At 39.3% G+C, this 18,969-nt stretch overlaps 1 protein-coding gene across 2 annotated transcripts in view; it reads left to right on the top strand.

Moving 5' to 3' along the window:
* Positions 1-18,969, top strand: part of KCNH8 (potassium voltage-gated channel subfamily H member 8) — a 960,407-nt gene that overhangs the window by 660,316 nt on the left and 281,122 nt on the right. For both annotated transcript variants that reach the window (XM_086942172.1, XM_086942171.1), the window contains exon 6: positions 13,147-13,304. In XM_086942172.1, the coding sequence (XP_086798298.1) occupies positions 13,147-13,304 (158 nt within the window). The remainder of the gene's footprint in view (positions 1-13,146; positions 13,305-18,969) is intronic.

Here is an 18,969-nt window from a genome sequence, read left to right as displayed (position 1 = left end):
TTACTGATCACATCACTGATGATATCATTCATGTGATAATACGATGAACCTCTTCAGACTCTAATATAACCTTAGATACAATCAGTGTAAACAGACACTCACAGACTGTCACTCATCCATGGAGTTACTCACACACCTAGTCAGTCATGCAAAGAATCAATCACACCTCCATTTCCTCAACTATACAGTTATACAAACTTTACTTATTCAAACATATACTAACACATATTTACTCTCTTATACAATCCCTGATACAAGTTCACAATGATCCATACAGCCACTCACACATTCACTGGCTCTTATGCACAGTTATTTATATATGTCAACTCTCACATGTACTGTGTTTTACATATGTACTTACTTTGACATGTAGCACTGAGATATCCATTCACTCACCAATACACTCATGCACACAGTCAACCGCCCATACAGCTGTTTCCACATGCACTTTTGAAACCATACATATAGTGAATCAACTGCTCACACATCTATGCACAGAGTCATACACCTCCCAGCCACCCACACACACACTCAGTCTCCCATACAAATACTTGGGCAACCAATCAATAACCCATATAGTTACTCATATAGCTACTTATCAACACATGCAACAGTTTACAGAACAACAGACATAATGATGCACAAATTAAGACAGTTTAGTCACTAACCCATGCACTCAGTGAGACACATTTAATCACTCACTCATACAGTCAGTCATGCACCTACTAAATCCTTCATCCAGACACTTATACATCCACTCATTCTTCAATATGTAAGACATATTTTAACTTTACAGAAACATACAGTCATCAGTGATGTCATCAGTGATGTCATTTGAGATGTCATCAGTGATGTCATCAGTGATGTCACTGACCATGTCATGAATGATGTAATATGTGACATCATCAGCAGTGGATTGCGGGTGCGCGGTATATAGTTAGTGCAACTAACTATATATGGAATTTCAATGGTTTTGTGTGAGTAAAATAAGGTTTTGTAAATGCGAATTCCTAACTATATTTGGTCTATAACCTATGGTTTTTCCAGTGAATATATATATATATATATATATATATATATATATATATATATATATATATATATATATATATATATATATATATATATATATATATATATATATATATATATATATATATATTACCTACTGGCGGTCGCCAGTAGGTAGTTATAGTTAGGATTTTTTCAATGCAAAATCTCAAAATTCTATTTGGAATAACTTTGGCGCCGGTTGATGAATCTGCCGGACAATGTCCTCAAATTTGCCTCATCGAGCTCCGGTCCTTCCCTGAAAGTTTGGGGGGGATTCGTCAAGCGGGGTCCGAGATAAAAGGGGGGTCCTAAAATGTGTTTTCCCCATGTTAATTTCCATAGGGCGGTCAAACTCACTTTTAGCCCGAACGGCTGAATGGATTTTCACCAAACTTGGCAAAATTGTAGGGACTGGTAGCCCGATGTGCCTTTGCTATGTATCAAGATATGTGCTCCAGTGGATTTTGAGTAATTTAGGTTCAAAAAAATATATATATCTATGGCAGCCCCCCGGTACGCGCACCGGGGAGCGCACCGGGCGCGCTACGCGACTTGCGCATGGAAAGCTGATTGGCTCTCGGGTGTCTGTAAACATTCGAAACAGTACGGAGCGGCCGCCATCTTGTGTCTCGGTAGAATCGAGACACAAGAGGTGGCAAAAACAAAGGGGGAAATGACCATAAGGGGGCAGAGTAGACCCCCCCTGACCCCCTAGGTTTGATGTGCGGGCCATAAAAGGGCCCCGCAGGGCCAAAAAAATGTAATTTATTTTTTGATTTTGCGGGGGGGGGGGCGCGGTACGCGCACCGGGGAGCGTACCATCGGGGAAAAAGAATGACAGAGTTTGTAAAAAATGTAGCCTTTTTTTATAATTTGGAGGTAGTTCTAAAAAGAACTGTTTTTTTTTTCTTTTTGTTGTTTTTTTCAGAACAAAAACAAAACTGCTCAACAGGAGCAAAAAAGGGTAAAAATTAGGGCTGGGGAAGGCAGCAGTGTTCTTGCCTCTTTCGTGCAATGAGCTTGATGCTCTGCTCACCATAGCAAAGCAGTTCATCACATTGCTTGCATTTTATAGTAATGTCACTAAAAACAGGTTGAATGTTCGGAATCATCTCCAATTCCGCTGCACGCCCGCTCCCTGATGTTGTGGGTCCTCCTGAAGATGTAGAGGCACCATCCCTTGGGGGATTACGTGCCAGGTCTCGGACACTCTCCCGGGCATAGTTCTGGGGGTGCCTGCATTGGACGTGGTGAATCATTGTCGAATTGCCAAAACTGTACTTCCTTTTTGGGTCTCCTCGGGAAAGCACAGTATGGCAGATTTGGCATTCTATTTTGGGAACATTCACCTTTTTAAATCCTTCAGGTATTGAAAAAAAATTCCAAATAAAATGCTCCTTGATCTTGGGCTGAGGAGGCTCTTCATGAATGAAGCCATCTGAGTCCTCACTACTGCTGGATGGTCTAGCTGCCATTCTTTGCACAAAATGGTAGGACAGAAAAAAACAGGTCTTGCTGTCTCCAAAGTGAAAGAAGAAATGAAGGAAATGGGTGGGGTTTTCATTAGTTGTAAAAAAAACTGATAACAACCAATGAAAAGAGTTATTTTAAGGACACATGACCAGGGCTTTGATCATTTTGAAACCAAAACTGTCCTGAACCAATAAAAAGTGTTATTTTTAGGTCACATGACCCGACGCGCGTACGCTACGCGCCCCGGGGCGCGTCGCATAAGCGCGTCACATGCTTACGTTGCGCGATCGTATTCGCTCGAGTGCTTCCGGGTGCGCTTACGCCGTGCGTATCACGCGGATGCGGCTGCGCGATATGTCACGATGATGTTTTCGTTCGCGGCAATAGCGCTAACGGGACGCTCACCGGTGCGAAAAAGTGCGATTTCCAGTGCGCTCACCGGGGCGCGCACCGGGAGCGCTCCAGAGCAAAAAAAAATAAAATAAAAATAAAAGAAATATTACATTTCATAGCTATAGACATTTGCTATTAAAAAACTTTGAAATTCACTGAAAAAAACATAGGTTTGGGGCCTTATATATAGTTAGGAATTAGCATTTAAAAAACCTATGAAATTCACTGAAAAAACCATAGGTTTCACACCAGTTATAGTTAGGAATTAGCATTTAAAAAACCTATAAAATTCACTGAAAAAAACAGAGGTTTCAGATCAGTTATGGTTAGGAATTAGCATTTAAAAAACCTATTAAATTCACTGAAAAAACCATAGGTTTGACCGCAGTTATAGTTAGCTGGAAATTTTACTGACATAAAACCATTGAAATTCCCACGTTATAATTAGTTGGACTCACTATAACTTGCGCGTGTAATGCACTGATGATGACATCACATATTACATCACTCATGACATGGTCAGTGACATCACTCATGACATCACTGATGACACCATCCTTGTGACAGAGTGACAGACCTCCTTTCACTGTAAAGTAACACTTGAAACACATATTCAAAAATAGAAACTAACATTTTCAAAAAAGTGGAGATACCCATACCAGTTACAACAACCAATTCAGTAATTCCACCATTTATATACACATCCACTCATTCATCAACAGTTCTATATAGTCACTCATACATATACTCCCTCATCATATGTAGTGATGCACCTATACATCCTGTAACAAACCAACAGTCTTCCAAAAGTTGCTCACACACATACTCACACATGCAAATAAACTATTGAATATCCATTTATTTGCATATACAGCTATACACACACTACCACCTTACGTCTAAGGAAACTTACACATACTTACTCTCTTAAACAATCACTTATAGAAACACATACTTATTTAAACAAGAACTCTTTCAATCTCTCACTCTCACATATACTCACTTATATACATCAATACTCACATATACTAGATTAAAACATATGTAGTTACTGATAAAGACACTAGTGAGACAGTCATTCACTTACTAACACACACATATACACATCCATCCATACAGTCCTGCACATATGCCGTCTTCCAAACACATACAAACAGTGAGTCAGTCATTGATGCATCTATGTACTAAGTAATACCCCCACCAAACCATACAGACACTCATACTGATACTAAAAAAAATCTAATAACCCATATACACACATGTAGCTACTCACCAACCCATGCAGCCACTTATACACAAAGTGAAACACTGATACAAACATTTAAATATATAAACAATACTCGCTAATATATGTATTCACTAAAATACACTTAATAAGCCAGTTAACCAATCAATTTCTTTTAAAAAAAACATCCATTAAGACACTTATTTAAACATTTATTCTTCCATCGACCTTTACATATACATATATAAAACATATTTATTTTTCAGAAAGACACACATTCACTGGATGGTGTCATCAGTGATGTCATGAGTGATGTCACTGACTATGTCATGAGTGATGTAATATGTGATGTCATCATCAGCAGTGCATTACACGCGCAAGTTATAGTGAGTCCAACTAACTATAACGTGGGAATTTCAATGGTTTTATGTCAGTAAAATTTCCAGATACTTCAACTGGTGTCAAACCTATGGTTTTTTCAGTTACATCATCAAGCTGAATTCCAAACAACCTAACGGTTTGAATATTAAGGAAGATTTGCACACACATTTATGAGGATAAATGTCTTTAAATATGAGTAGCCACCTGCAATAATATTCATATGTACTGTGATCAGGTATATTTTTTTGGACAGACTTTGCACTAAAAATTTGGCGTGGATCCCCACTGGGGGCTTATGGTTTTAATTCTTGCTAAAATTGATTTCATTGCTAGTGCTTGCACATAGAGATATTAATATGCCGCTTGAGGTTATATGCTCACTTGAGCAGTACTAGAGCAAGCGCGCTATATTAGTCGGCGCGCTACAGTGGCTGCAGTAAATTCCAAGCAGCACGCGAGTGCACACGCGAGATTGTCGTTAAAGTTGATTGATATTGACAAGCAAGATGCTTTAAAAGACAGAATGTTTTTTAACTGGTATCGTTGTGTTATAAATTACGAATTTTTGCTGTGTATGCGAGCACAAAGTGCAATATGAATTTAGACTCTGATTGCTACCAATGAAATGTGATCCACTTTAAGCAAAAACTACGAGTCTGTCTTCCCTGTCTATTGACAGGTAGTTCTAATGACGTTGCGTAAAGTTTCTTTTTTAAATGGCCGCGCGCTTGTGTAACGATGACCAGTGATCAAGACTGCTGTGCAGTCGAAACACGTTTGGCAGCGGCACATTAATGAAGCCATTTTAAATCTCACACGGCGTGGTCTTCTGTTTGAATTAATTGAGACTTGGCCCAAGAAGTCTAATTTCTTAACAACGCAACTCTCGGTTTGGAGGCAGCAGTGAATGCTTGAGCATTTGGAGTATATATATATATATATATATATATGTATATATATATATATATATTCACTGAAAAAACCATAGGTTATAGACCATATATAGTTAGGAATTAGCATTTACAAAACCTTGAAAATTCACTGAAAAAACCATAGGTTATAGACCATATATAGTTAGGAATTCGCATTTACAAAACCTTATTTTACTCACACAAAACCATTGAAATTCCATATATAGTTAGTTGCACTAACTATATATCGCGCACCCGCAATCCACTGCTGATGATGTCACATATTACATCATTCATGACATGGTCAGTGACATCACTGATGACATCACTGATGACATCTCAAATGACATCACTGATGACATCACTGATGACTGTATGTTTCTGTAAAGTTAAAATATGTCTTACATATTGAAGAATGAGTGGATGTATAAGTGTCTGGATGAAGGATTTAGTAGGTGCATGACTGACTGTATGAGTGAGTGATTAAATGTGTCTCACTGAGTGCATGGGTTAGTGACTAAACTGTCTTAATTTGTGCATCATTATGTCTGTTGTTCTGTAAACTGTTGCATGTGTTGATAAGTAGCTATATGAGTAACTATATGGGTTATTGATTGGTTGCCCAAGTATTTGTATGGGAGACTGAGTGTGTGTGTGGGTGGCTGGGAGGTGTATGACTCTGTGCATAGATGTGTGAGCAGTTGATTCACTATATGTATGGTTTCAAAAGTGCATGTGGACACAGCTGTATGGGCGGTTGACTGTGTGCATGAGTGTATTGGTGAGTGAATGGATATCTCAGTGCTACATGTCAAAGTAAGTACATATGTAAAACACAGTACATGTGAGAGTTGACATATATAAATAACTGTGCATAAGAGCCAGTGAATGTGTGAGTGGCTGTATGGATCATTGTGAACTTGTATCAGGGATTGTATAAGAGAGTAAATATGTGTTAGTATATGTTTGAATAAGTAAAGTTTGTATAACTGTATAGTTGAGGAAATGGAGGTGTGATTGATTCTTTGCATGACTGACTAGGTGTGTGAGTAACTCCATGGATGAGTGACAGTCTGTGAGTGTCTGTTTACACTGATTGTATCTAAGGTTATATTAGAGTCTGAAGAGGTTCATCGTATTATCACATGAATGATATCATCAGTGATGTGATCAGTAATGTCAAATGAGATGTCATCAGTGATGTCATCAGTGATGTCATTTGAGATGTCATCAGTGATGTCATTTGAGATGTCATCAGTGATGTCATCAGTGATGTCACTGACCATGTCATGAATGATGTAATATGTGACATCATCAGCAGTGGATTGCGGGTGCGCGATATATAGTTAGTGCAACTAACTATATATGGAATTTCAATGGTTTTGTGTGAGTAAAATAAGGTTTTGTAAATGCGAATTCCTAACTATATATGGTCTATAACCTATGGTTTTTTCAGTGAATTTTCAAGGTTTTGTAAATGCTAATTCCTAACTATATATGGTCTATAACCTATGGTTTTTTCAGTGAATATATATATATACATACATATATAAACATATATCATCTGTATATCTATATAAATACAAACATAAATGCATGCATACATATACTTATATGCATACAGATGCATGTTATTTACATGAAAGTTGAAAAAACACTAATAAAAGCAAAGCTAAAAAGCCACCTCATTACAAACAGAATGGCTTTAACTTAAACGAGGGCGAGATCTATTGCATTTTCAATGCTTGTTTACTTTGGTTCCATCAAGAAGGCATTCAGATGTGTCACACATTTGCCATAAATTCTGAATGTTAGCACTCTAGTTGCACATTAGATCACTGTAGTAAAGCTACTGCTCACCAGGGACGTCTGCTGCTGGTATTCAAAGTGCATGTTTCAGTCTGCATGTCAGAATTTTTTTAATGAAATAGAAGAGGATTTGAGAAGTCACTCAAAATGATCCCTAGTTTTTCTTTCTGAAGCACTAATCATACTTTCTATGGCAAAATTAACCCCCTCATGTTGTTCCTTTTTAAATTGAGTGTTTTCAGACTTACCACTTCATTCCAATCAAGATGGCTTCTGGTGTGCCATACTTTTGTCATAAGTAAGACTGTTAGCGCTCTAGTTGCTCTTTAGAACACTCTAGGACATTCTGTCATTGGGCTATACTTGGGGTACATCTGGGTGACATTTGGGCTACATTTAGGCTCTTTTGTCTCTGGTGGCCATCTTGGGAGACTGTATGTCAGAATTTTTTAATGAAATTGAAGAGGGTTTGAGAAGTCACTCAAAATGTGCCCTAATTTTTCTTTCTGCAGCACTAATCATAATTCATATGGCAAAATATACCCCCTCATTTTGTTCCTTTTTAAATTAAATGTTTTAAGAGTTACCACTTTATTCCAATCAAGATGGCTTCTGGTGTGCCATACCTTTGTAATAAGTAGGACTGTTAGCGCTCTAGTTGTTCTTTAGAACACTCTGGGACATTCTGTCATTGGGCTATACTTGGGCTACATCTGGGTGATATTTGGGCTACATTTGGGCTCTTTTGTCTCTGGTGGCCATTTTGGGAGACTGCATGTCAGAATTTTTTAATGAAATAGAAGAGGATTTGAAAAGTCACCTAAAATGTGCCCTAATTTTTCTTTCCGCAGCACTAATAATACATTCTATTGCATAATATACCCCCTCATTTTGTTCCTTTTTAAATTAAATGTTTTAAGAGTTACCACTTTATTCCCATCACGATGGCTCCAGGCGTGTTATACCTTTGTAATAAGTAGGACTGTTAGCGCTCTAGTTGTTCTTTAGAACACTCTGGGACATCCTGTCATTGGGCTATACTTGGGCTACATCTGGGTGATATTTGGGCTACATTTGGGCTCTTTTGTCTCTGGTGGCCATTTTGGGAGACTGCATGTCAGAATGTTTTAATGAAATAGAAAAGGATTTGAGAAGTCACTCAAAATGTGCCCTAATTTTTCATTCTGCAGCACTAATCATACTTTCTATGGCAAAATATACCCCCTCATGTTGTTTCTTTTTAAATTAAATGTTTTAAGAGTTACCACTTTATTCCAATCAAGATGGCTTCAGGTGTGCCATACCTTTGTAATAAGTAGGACTGTTAGCGCTCTAGTTGTTCTTTAGAACACTCTGGGACATTCTGTCATTGGGCTATACTTGGGCTACATCTGGGTGATATTTGGGCTACATTTGGGCTCTTTTGTCTCTGGTGGCCATTTTGGGAGACTGCATGTCAGAATGTTTTAATGAAATAGAAAAGGATTTGAGAAGTCACTCAAAATGTGCCCTAATTTTTCATTCTGCAGCACTAATCATACTTTCTATGGCAAAATATACCCCCTCATGTTGTTTCTTTTTAAATTAAATGTTTTAAGAGTTACCACTTTATTCCAATCAAGATGGCTTCAGGTGTGCCATACCTTTGTAATAAGTAGGACTGTTAGCGCTCTAGTTGTTCTTTAGAACACTCTAGGAGGCTGCAGTAGAACACAAAGGAATCAACTGACAGTCTCTGTCCTTGTTGGATGTACATGTTTTACTGAGAATGTCAGACTTCATTTTCACATGACTGAGAAAGATAATGTGAATTTACAGAAAATATGCTTTCATTTTAGCTTATAGATCCCCTTCCAAACCACTGTGGGAAAATCATGAGATATTAGTTTTCTTTCAAACAATATTCATGATATCACAGCAGAAGGTTTTTTAACATGGTAAAATCACCTTAGAACCCACCACAATTCCTAAAACGAGTATGGTACCATCAACAAATGATTTATAATGTAACTAAAGTCCTAAAACCCTCTATTAACTACAATGCTTTTTAATGAGGTGCTATCATGTATATTGGTCCCAAGATGGCTGCCAACACTTCTTGGATGAAGTGCTGACAGCCAATCAGATCAGATGTGTGGTTAGGCTCCGCCCAGATATATATCTTTTTTTGAACCTAAATTACTCAAAATCCACTGGAGCACATATATTGAGACCTAGCAAAGGCACATTGGGCTAACAGTCCCTACAATTTTGCCAAGTTTCGTGCAAATCCATTCAGCCGTTCGAGCTAAAAGTGAGGCCAACCGCCCTGCGGAAATTAACATGGGAAAACCGCGTTTTGGGACCCCCCTTTTTTCTCGGCCCCCCCTTGATGAAAAGCCCCCCAAATTGTCAGGGGCTGCTCAGAAACAAAATGTTCCATTTTCCTGAAAATTTCAGCCAATTCCGTCCACAAACGCCAAAGTTATTAGATATGGAATTTTCAAAAATCCCATAGAGAAAAAATCCTAACTATATATACCTACTGGCGACCGCCAGTAGGTAATATATTATATTCAGCCATGGTCAAATATATATATATATCTCCACAACAAAAACTGTTATATTTCCTAAGTGGAGCTGCCATGTCTATTGGAAGAATAGTGGAACATTGGCACTACTACATCTATAAGTCAAATTGTTCAGATTTCCTGCCTTTTTCTTCTTATGTAAGAGAAGAAAATAAAGGGGACGATTACTGACATTGTCAGTTTCAATTCCAACTGGCTGATTTCGATACAGCCGGTCAGAATTTAAACCGGCTGGCTTCCGACAGGCTCAAGGAGCCCATTGCCCAGTAGGAACCGGCCCGTAATCCTTATGGACAGTGGTTTACGCTGTCCAGATTGCGATGTTCAGTTTCCGGCAAGGTTTCCATGCCAGCCTTTCTGCATGGAAAACCTGTCAGAGAGTGTGTTTGGGGGCCCTTGGCAGGGCCTCCTTTCCCTTGCAGCCTCCGGTTGGATGCCGAGGGGGCACCTAGGGCCCCCCTGTTAATCCCTGCACCCTGTGGCAGTCACCTTGAAGTGTCTGCTACAGGGTGCAAGGATTAACACAACATCCAATTTCTCTTGGTTTATGGCCGTAACACAAGCTCTCATAGAGAAATGAGAGAATGCGAACGCACCATGTGCAGTTGCATCCTAATTAGGCGGTCGGGACCGCCGACCAAAGGTCGGTTGGTCCTGTTTTTTCGCCACGGTGTCGGTCGGTAACATCGTAATAGGCCCCATAGCGTTATTCATTCAGATAGCTATTTACCCCAGATGATGTAGATAATCTCAATTGAATTCCAGTTAATTTTAACCTCAAAATCGTGTTTGGCTTTTCTATGAAAAATGTTATCTAAAAAATCTATCAATCCCCTTATAACCCAATGTATCATTTCAATTGTCTTGCTAGAAATTTACATTTTTAAAATCCGGGTGGTTTACGTCAGTTTAATTTTTATTACAATGTATACTTCTTTACAACAGATTATGTTTAATTCATGGAAAATTTCCCAAAATAGTAATGCTTGAGGCACTTTTTTCTTAGTCAACTAAACAAATCATGCATACTATATGTTTGTGTGTAATATATTTTAACCCTTTCTGGTTTTTTAAATTGAGAGAAATATTCAGGCACAGGAATATAAACAAAAATGTAAAGTACCACATTTCACATAGTTACAAAATGGAGAAACACTTCACTCATCCATAAGGCTTCTTCAATCAGATGTATTACTCCGTTCTTCTTTTACATGCTTGTTCATTGAATGAGAGGCATTTTATACTTACATCCGATCTAGAAATTAATTACACTCCTCAATAGAACTTTACTTGGCTCAATAGGAATTGAGCCATTGAAGTACTGGTTTTTGGTCATGGGGATTTTTTATTTTTTTATTTTCTTGTGTTACTAAGATTAGTTCTTTATTATTCATAACTGAATACTGATTGTCCCAGAATTTCTTTACAGGAAACACATGTTTTGCTCATTCGACGTAGTTCATCTGCAAGGTTTCTCAATTCTTTAGATTTCATCCCAAGAGTGTAACGTTACGCTCATCACATAAAGACTTGTGCTGAGTAGCTGGCCAGTTGTCATGCTAATGAGTTGAACATTAGCCCGCTGGTAGGCAAGGTTTTGTGTGCAAGACGGTCAGGTGTTTTCTACAATGTTTATTTTCTTATTTTTTTCACAAAACTTTAAGACACACACAACAGAAATGTTTGTCTCCTCTTAATTCTTTTGACACTGCCTGTTTTCCCTAACCCGACTTGCGTGGGTTCCAAGGCCAGCAGAACATCACCATGCAAAGTGTTAGGATATTTTTGAAATGTCACCTTTATTCTTTTTTTGCATCACATGGGAAAATGTTTCATGTGATCTTTCCCCTTCTGTGACGCCCTTTGTAAAATGGCGGTGGCCCACACGTTTTCCCACGATCCCTGCACCTCTTCCACATGAGTAATTTATTTAAATGTTTAGATGTGCATAACCGGAGGAGAAAGGCTCTGCACATGTTTGTAATTACCCTCTGTTGGTGTACACCCTTCTTGGTATCCATCTTTTCCCTGGCACGCCGAGAGGTAGACCTGGTACTTGTATGAGTGCAGAAATAAAATGCATGCTTAGTGGAATGTCTCAAAAGTGACATATTGGCATGTAAAAATTCAGGAACATGCCCTAGTGGTTTAAAACTCCAATTATATTTCAAAAAATTTGAGTTAGGTTTTTAGGTTGTTCAATGCTGTGTAACACTATAACATTTTTCAATAAGCATTATTCCACCGTATGCATTAGAAGACATCAATTCATTAGAGTGATATTACAAGACATTTAATATATAATGTTAATTATCATCAACAGGTGAAGAGCTTTCAGTCTTAAAGATTTGACTGAGCCAGGTTTATGCTTCATCGCTTGCTTATGGTACTGTATCAGCAAAGTCGTGTGATCTAAATATGATTAGATACTATTGAATATTTGGGGCCTCCATCATGGAGCGAGAGAAGGTTGTTGAAGATAGGAAACTTCAACATGGAGGAGGGAAACAAAGTGGAGTGCACAAGCGTATAACATAGATAGGAGGATGATTTGTGGTTGTGGCCACCAGAGTTTTACCACCTACTTCCATCTCATGAACAGCAAAAGATTTGTGAATGAGACCCACACGCTCCATCACATCCGAACACCTCGGTGAGCTCGACTTTAACTTTGAGTATATAAACAAGCGTACCGAGGTGTTCGGTTCTGACTCGTTTCTTGATTCTAGACCATGGTCCGCGTTGCCGAGCTACATTTCACTTATTTTGGGGCACTCAATATTCCCTTGTACTTCAGTATCTCATATGCTTTTCTTCTTAACTACTAAGCCTTGAATAAGTCCTGTTGGGACAAAACTTGCTGCGTCGGCTGGCTATGAATTTTGTGTTGTGGTTTTAAAAAAAAGAATCTTTAACAAAAGAATAAAGGAAGAATACAGTCTATTTGACTTCCTTGGAAGACGTTGTGTTAATGTTTAATTGTTGATCATCACAAATTACTAGAAACTTTCAAATGATATATGAAAATATATGTGTGCTGAGCCAGTCTTCTCTCTGTGCTTTTGGTTTTCCAATCAGTGACGGTGTAGGTAGGTCACGTTCCCGGCTCTTAGCACCATTTCCTGCGATTTAACTAATATATACTAGGCCGGCTGGTGCAGGTCTTTGTTGCCTTGACCTTCTGCTTTCTGTTGTGCCACATCAATTCTACGCCTTCTTTCTAGTGCTGCTCAAAGTGTGATATCAAAGGTAGGCATGAGATGAAAAATATGTCAGAGCTGATTTTGTCTTTTCCCCCTCTCTCTCTCTCTTCTCTCTTTCTGCCAAGCAGATATCATATTAAATTTCCGAACAACCTACGTCAGCAAGTCTGGTCAGGTAATCTTTGAAGCAAGATCCATTTGCATCCACTACGTCACCACCTGGTTCGTGATTGATTTAATCGCTGCACTACCCTTTGATCTTCTATATGCTTTCAATGTCACTGTGGTGAGTACACAGCTTCTACTCTTCCAAGGTTTCTTTTTCTCCCCCATACCAACTTGCTTCTTCGACGGAGAGTGACCCCTGGATATTTGTCCCTTCCCGCGTATTCCTTGTGGGCCCAAAGTGTTACCGAAATGTTTTTGGGGGGGATTGGTGTGGGGACTGAGGGCCTTATTTAGAGATATAGTGGGCAGCCGACCATCATTGGGGAGGAGGGGGTGGTCCTAACCTTTGCCACCTTGGAGAATTACAGTCCGCCATGTTTAGAGTTCCATGCCTGCCTGGCAGAAATCTCTCACAGGAGCCGTGGTTAGGCAGCTCCTCAAGGCATTTTAGTTTTACTGAGCAACCGCCATGCTTCATGCAGCTGTTCGGCAAAATGTTGTTTTTTTTTAACTCCCAAAGTAGAGATATGTTTTTTAAAAAAACAAAAAAACTAAAGACAATAGCCCAGTGGGAGTTTTCTCACAGGGTGTGGAGACCATTTTTCTTTTTGTGACTGCCTGACTTTTCCTGGCAGTCCTAAACAGAAAAAAGTACCTCAGAACCTCCACCTTCAATAGTGTGGACAGGTCTGAGGTATTTACACTGATGGGCACACATCCGTCAGGCTGTCGGTGTAAGGTTTCTGCCTGGTGCTAGCAGGGGTTCAGCCAATATAATCATTACACCATGCCTGCCTCTATATAGAGTGAAGCAACCATCAGTTTGGTTGACAGGGCACTCACTCTGCCACATTTGTGCCAAGGTACCCTTTATGCCATACTTGAAATGAGTCCCTAAGAGTCCTAAATTGTTTACGGGGTGCAATGAGGACTGCTACTATGTTGGTTGATCATGGGCATTAATGACTGTAGAGAAAGCCAATAATGGTAGTTATGGGCCTTTTCATCACTGATTGGCCCAAGTGACAGTAGAGAGGGAACAAGGAGGGCAAGCGCTAATAATTAGAGTTATTGACCGATTCCAAGGTAGAAAGAAACTTCCAATAGCACACGAAAGGCTCTGCTCCGTCAATACTATGCTCACATGTATTTCCTCCCTATTAATAGTCAATTGTATGTGTTGAGTGCTGCAACTGAGGGTCCATACCAGCAGTTATGGAGTGCATTCCCTGCATTGGCTGCAATCTCATTCTAAGGATGTGATTGGCTACCACACTCTCAACAATCCAATGAATGTTCTTATCTGTGTCTTTCCCAGGTCTAGCAGAGCATGCTAAGAGCAAAAGTGTACGGCCTCTTGAGGGACGTCATTTTGAGGCCGTACCTCTGTCAGGACCGCAGAGGCTGTGGTCATTTTGCATCGTCAGGCATTTGTGTGCCCCCCTGCTATCGGGGATTGGGGTGGCAAAGGTGGTACAGTAGCTGAGATATTTGCTCAATGAAGAGGGGTCTGGGGCAATGAGAGGCGCAGTGATATATATGAGGTATCAGTGCTGTAATCCCAAATAACTGCTTTGGACTAATGCCAAAGGAATGCTGGGCCAAATCACCCAGAACCCAGACTGGCCAACTAACATTGTGGTCATTGTTGTTGAAACTGGATTATGTGCTGATGAAAAATGGCATGCCCACATTAGCCATGTTTCTCAGAAGATAAACATGCGATTTCTGGTATTGTATATGTTGATTTTACTGCGTTTATGGCAATATGCGCCAGAATGGACACTGGTGTCTCCATTTTGCACAACTTTCGAACATAAGTGCACAGTGGAAGTAGAAAGCTGTCCAGCTGGGGCATATGATCAACATATGCAGTGGATGACCTGCAATATGCTGGAATGTGGCATCTGCATACCAAGATGCCAGTATCTGAGCACATTGGGAGAGTCTTCATGCACCTTCCTCCTGCACCCACTAGCTGTGTTTATGATCCTCTTAGATTTAAGAGTATTATTTGAATATTGGTAGATTGTGTACCTCATGTGAAGTGATGTGTCACCTTGCCGTGATGTTCCCCCCTAGCTCTGTGACATAAACCCTACACTACCTGTGCCTTATCTTGCTTAAAAAACTGAGTGCAACTTGGAAGGTGATATGTGTGCATGTCTGTGTGTGTGTGATTGCTCACCATTGAACGAAGGAGGGAGGTTCAAACACTGCCTAGGTATTTGTTTTACCATGAGGGCGCCAACAGTAAGGACCAGGAGCCTTGAAGAACATGTATTTACAGTGGCAGTCCACATTTTCAATGTTATACAGTTACTGAGTGGGACTTCTTTATGGAGATGAGTGGGGTTCTTGCCACCACCTACCCACAACTCTTGTAGGTAAGGGAAGACTCTGGCGCTATCACAATTATCATATTTGGTATTAAGACAGATTCTTATTTCTCTTCATTGGAACAGTAACCTCTAATGTTCCAAAGTGATTTTCTTTGTTACTTCTTAATAAACACTAGTAGTACGATGTACAAATACAGGTATTAGGAAAACACTCATTATAGTCAGCCCTGTGCCTTTGTTGAAATGTTCTGCTCATGTCAGTGATTCAGTGACAGACATATGGAAAGAGAGGCAAAGGACCAAACATGACATAGATAGGCAAGAGGAGAAATAATTTCAGGGAGGGGTTAAAACATAAAAAAACAAATAGCACCTTGAAAGGGAAGTGGTGTAATATGGAGAGAGAAAAACAGTGTACAATGAGGAGGGAAACTCTAAGTCCCTCATTCATACAAAGAAAGAACATGATAATAAAAAAAAACTTCTGATAAACATGTAAAGAAAATATCCATGGTTAATATGCTGTGTTGCAAAGAAGAATGAAATAATAAACCAAGGAGTGCTCTTTCACTCCACAAAATTCTTCTCAAAACAAGAATAAACTACCTTCTTTCCCGAAAATCTGAACTGAACCCAGTATTATCAAGGCAACATTATTCCACAACCATATAGGGTACGCCACTGGTTTGTTCATTAAAGAATATTTGAAACTCCTTCTGCAACAACACTGAGGTCAACACCAACCCAAGCAACATGCAGTAAGATCAGTACACCAGAAATTGTGTAAAAAATACGTCCAATGACAGAGTAACAATTGCAATTCAGTTTGATGGTGCACTAAGAACAAGTCAAAAGTGGAAAGCCACAAGGCCATTCGAAGCACCCACATTTCTCAGTTATTATAGGTGTGTATTCACCTAGTCCTTCGGCTTAAGATCTCTGATGTCAACCCACATACATAGCAAGCAGTTGTGCTTAAAGGCAACAATGATAGGTAACAACAAGTCCTATAACTTATTTAGTTTCATTACTCCATCTTTATAATCATTTAACCTACTCTTTTCACTGTATTCTCACATGAAGGGGAACACTCCTTACTTGTTGAACCTTCAGTGGTGACAGTTGTACAATTGTAAATTAAAATTACATTTAAATAAATGTGTAGATTTATATAGCGCAGCTTATCATTCATGAGGGTATCCAGGTGCTCTCTATTGGGCACAGGTAGATTAAGTGATTTGCCCAGGTAAATATTGAGCTGAGACTGGAACCCAGCTCTCCAATTGGCAGCTCTAAGCACTGCGCCACATCTTCTCCCATGTTCTAATTGATCAGTTAAATGCAGGAAGCATTTCTCCAGCCACAGCCATTACTTGCTCCCTAAACCCCAATTTATCTCCAACTCAGCCATATATATCATCCTCCTTATTTTTGACATACTCTTTCTCAGTTGAACACTCAAATGATATCTTTTGTTTGAAGTGAAATATCTAAAAAGCTCAACTAAATACCTCAATGTCCCTAAACTTGTCATCTCACAAATCTTTTTGCCCTACTTTGGTCATATAGTTGAATGCAGATATTATAGTATGCCACGACTCTCAGTCCACCAGAACGTCTGCCGTCACCTACCCAATCTCCTTCCCATACATGGAATCCTCATTTTCTGCATCCTGACATGAATCACTCAGCACTTGAAGTACACAGTGCATGTTGTCCTCTGCTTTCACATGTTCATTGCCACTACTGCGGCTCATTGACACATTCAGACTTTTACCCATCCCGATGTAATACCCTGCTTTTCTTCACTTAGTTTAAATAAAACTTTACTCAGAGTGCACTGTTTAGCAGCGGTTTTATGATATATCTAACCACACCTAATGAACTCCACTCCTGTAAATCTCCTATTTCTTTAGCTATTTTCTGCTTACTCCGTTTTCACAGGAGTCACCATCTCTCTTATTTTATCGGTCTTTTAGAAAGTGCACACGCTTGGATGTGAATTCTATATCCAGTTTATGTGTCTACGTGAGGTCACATGCAGGCTTGGAAGAATTTTTTATTACACTGGAGTAATAAGAGTAATTTTCGTAATTATGCTTTACTCTTGTGATGTGTTATTACCGATATTACGTGACTATGCCAGCTTGAGAAATTAAGAGTAGTACTGGGCACAAATCCTACCACAGGAACACAACAACAAACAACTAAGAGAGGGTGATCGGCTGCTGGGTACTGCTGTTCGTGTCCTGTAGCATTTAATGCAATTTTCATAGCACAAAGTGCATTCTCTGGCCCAGTTTGGATATGAAGGTTCATTTTGCACTAAGAAAATAGCACTAAACACTGGATTAAACTTTTCACACAATTACGCATAATTATGAGCAATCTTGTAGTAATTAGGAGTAATTATGCACCTTTTAAGAACTGTTGCCTAATGGCATGTGTTCGGGAACTCTATAAAAGTTTTATTTATAACATTTAGGAACAGGGTCGGACTGGGTCTATAGACCAGTCCAGAACTATGATCTCTTAAACTGCTTGAGGACTTTTACTACAAACTCCTGTTATCATTGCCGTCATTTCCAGTTAAGGCAAACTTCCAATGGCTATTCAGTTCCCTGACCTCAAGCAAAGTAAAACAAAAGATGTTTCAAGTCATCCAAATATTGTTCATCCCCTATAACCAGCAGGAAACGTTAACAGCTAGTTGACCTTGTTTCCAAAGTAACAACAGTGTGAAAAATGTAAACATAGTAAAAAAGGAGCAACAAAATTAAGAGTTCTTTTAATTACCCACATTTGGGACATTCCGCCATAAGTGCTTTGGATGAAATAGATTATGATTGTTGTGACTAATATGTGATGTGTGAGTGTGTACAAACCCCTGCCTCATCATACGAGAAAAACACCCTGCATGTATGGATGCTAAGAAAGTGTGGCAGGTATTTCTCTGGGTTGAGACCCACCTTTTCCTAGCATGATCCATGTATTGATTGCCTTCCTAATTGTTAAATATATGTGTTGTGTACTTGACTGCATAGAACATCTGAACTAATATGTCTTTTTCTTTGATCACTATACTTTCTTCGCTGATCCCTTCGGCCCATGCCTCCACAACAAGAACCTGACAAATTCGATAGTAATGCAATCTAGGATTTACTGTTTTAAGGCTCAATCTCCTATTTTAGTACTGGGAGCTGCCTTCACAAGGGAGTTGTCATATTTCCTTCCAGCCACTGTGATTTGTGATTTGTGTGAACCAACGCATAACTTTCTAGATCCAAACATTGCCTGCTAGATAGTTTCCACCAGAAAGGTTTACCTTGTCAGCTCATCTCTATTTACTGGAAGGAGAAATATAACCTTCCTTGAGGGGAAAATGAAATTTGCCCTATCAGGGCCTAAAGTTCATTTTGCAATAGAAATGTTATCACAGAA

Source organism: Lissotriton vulgaris, chromosome 10 (assembly GCF_964263255.1).
Source record: "Lissotriton vulgaris chromosome 10, aLisVul1.2, whole genome shotgun sequence".
NCBI classification, from domain to species: Eukaryota; Metazoa; Chordata; class Amphibia; order Caudata; family Salamandridae; genus Lissotriton; species Lissotriton vulgaris.
This window is presented reverse-complemented; position numbering and strand designations above follow the sequence as displayed.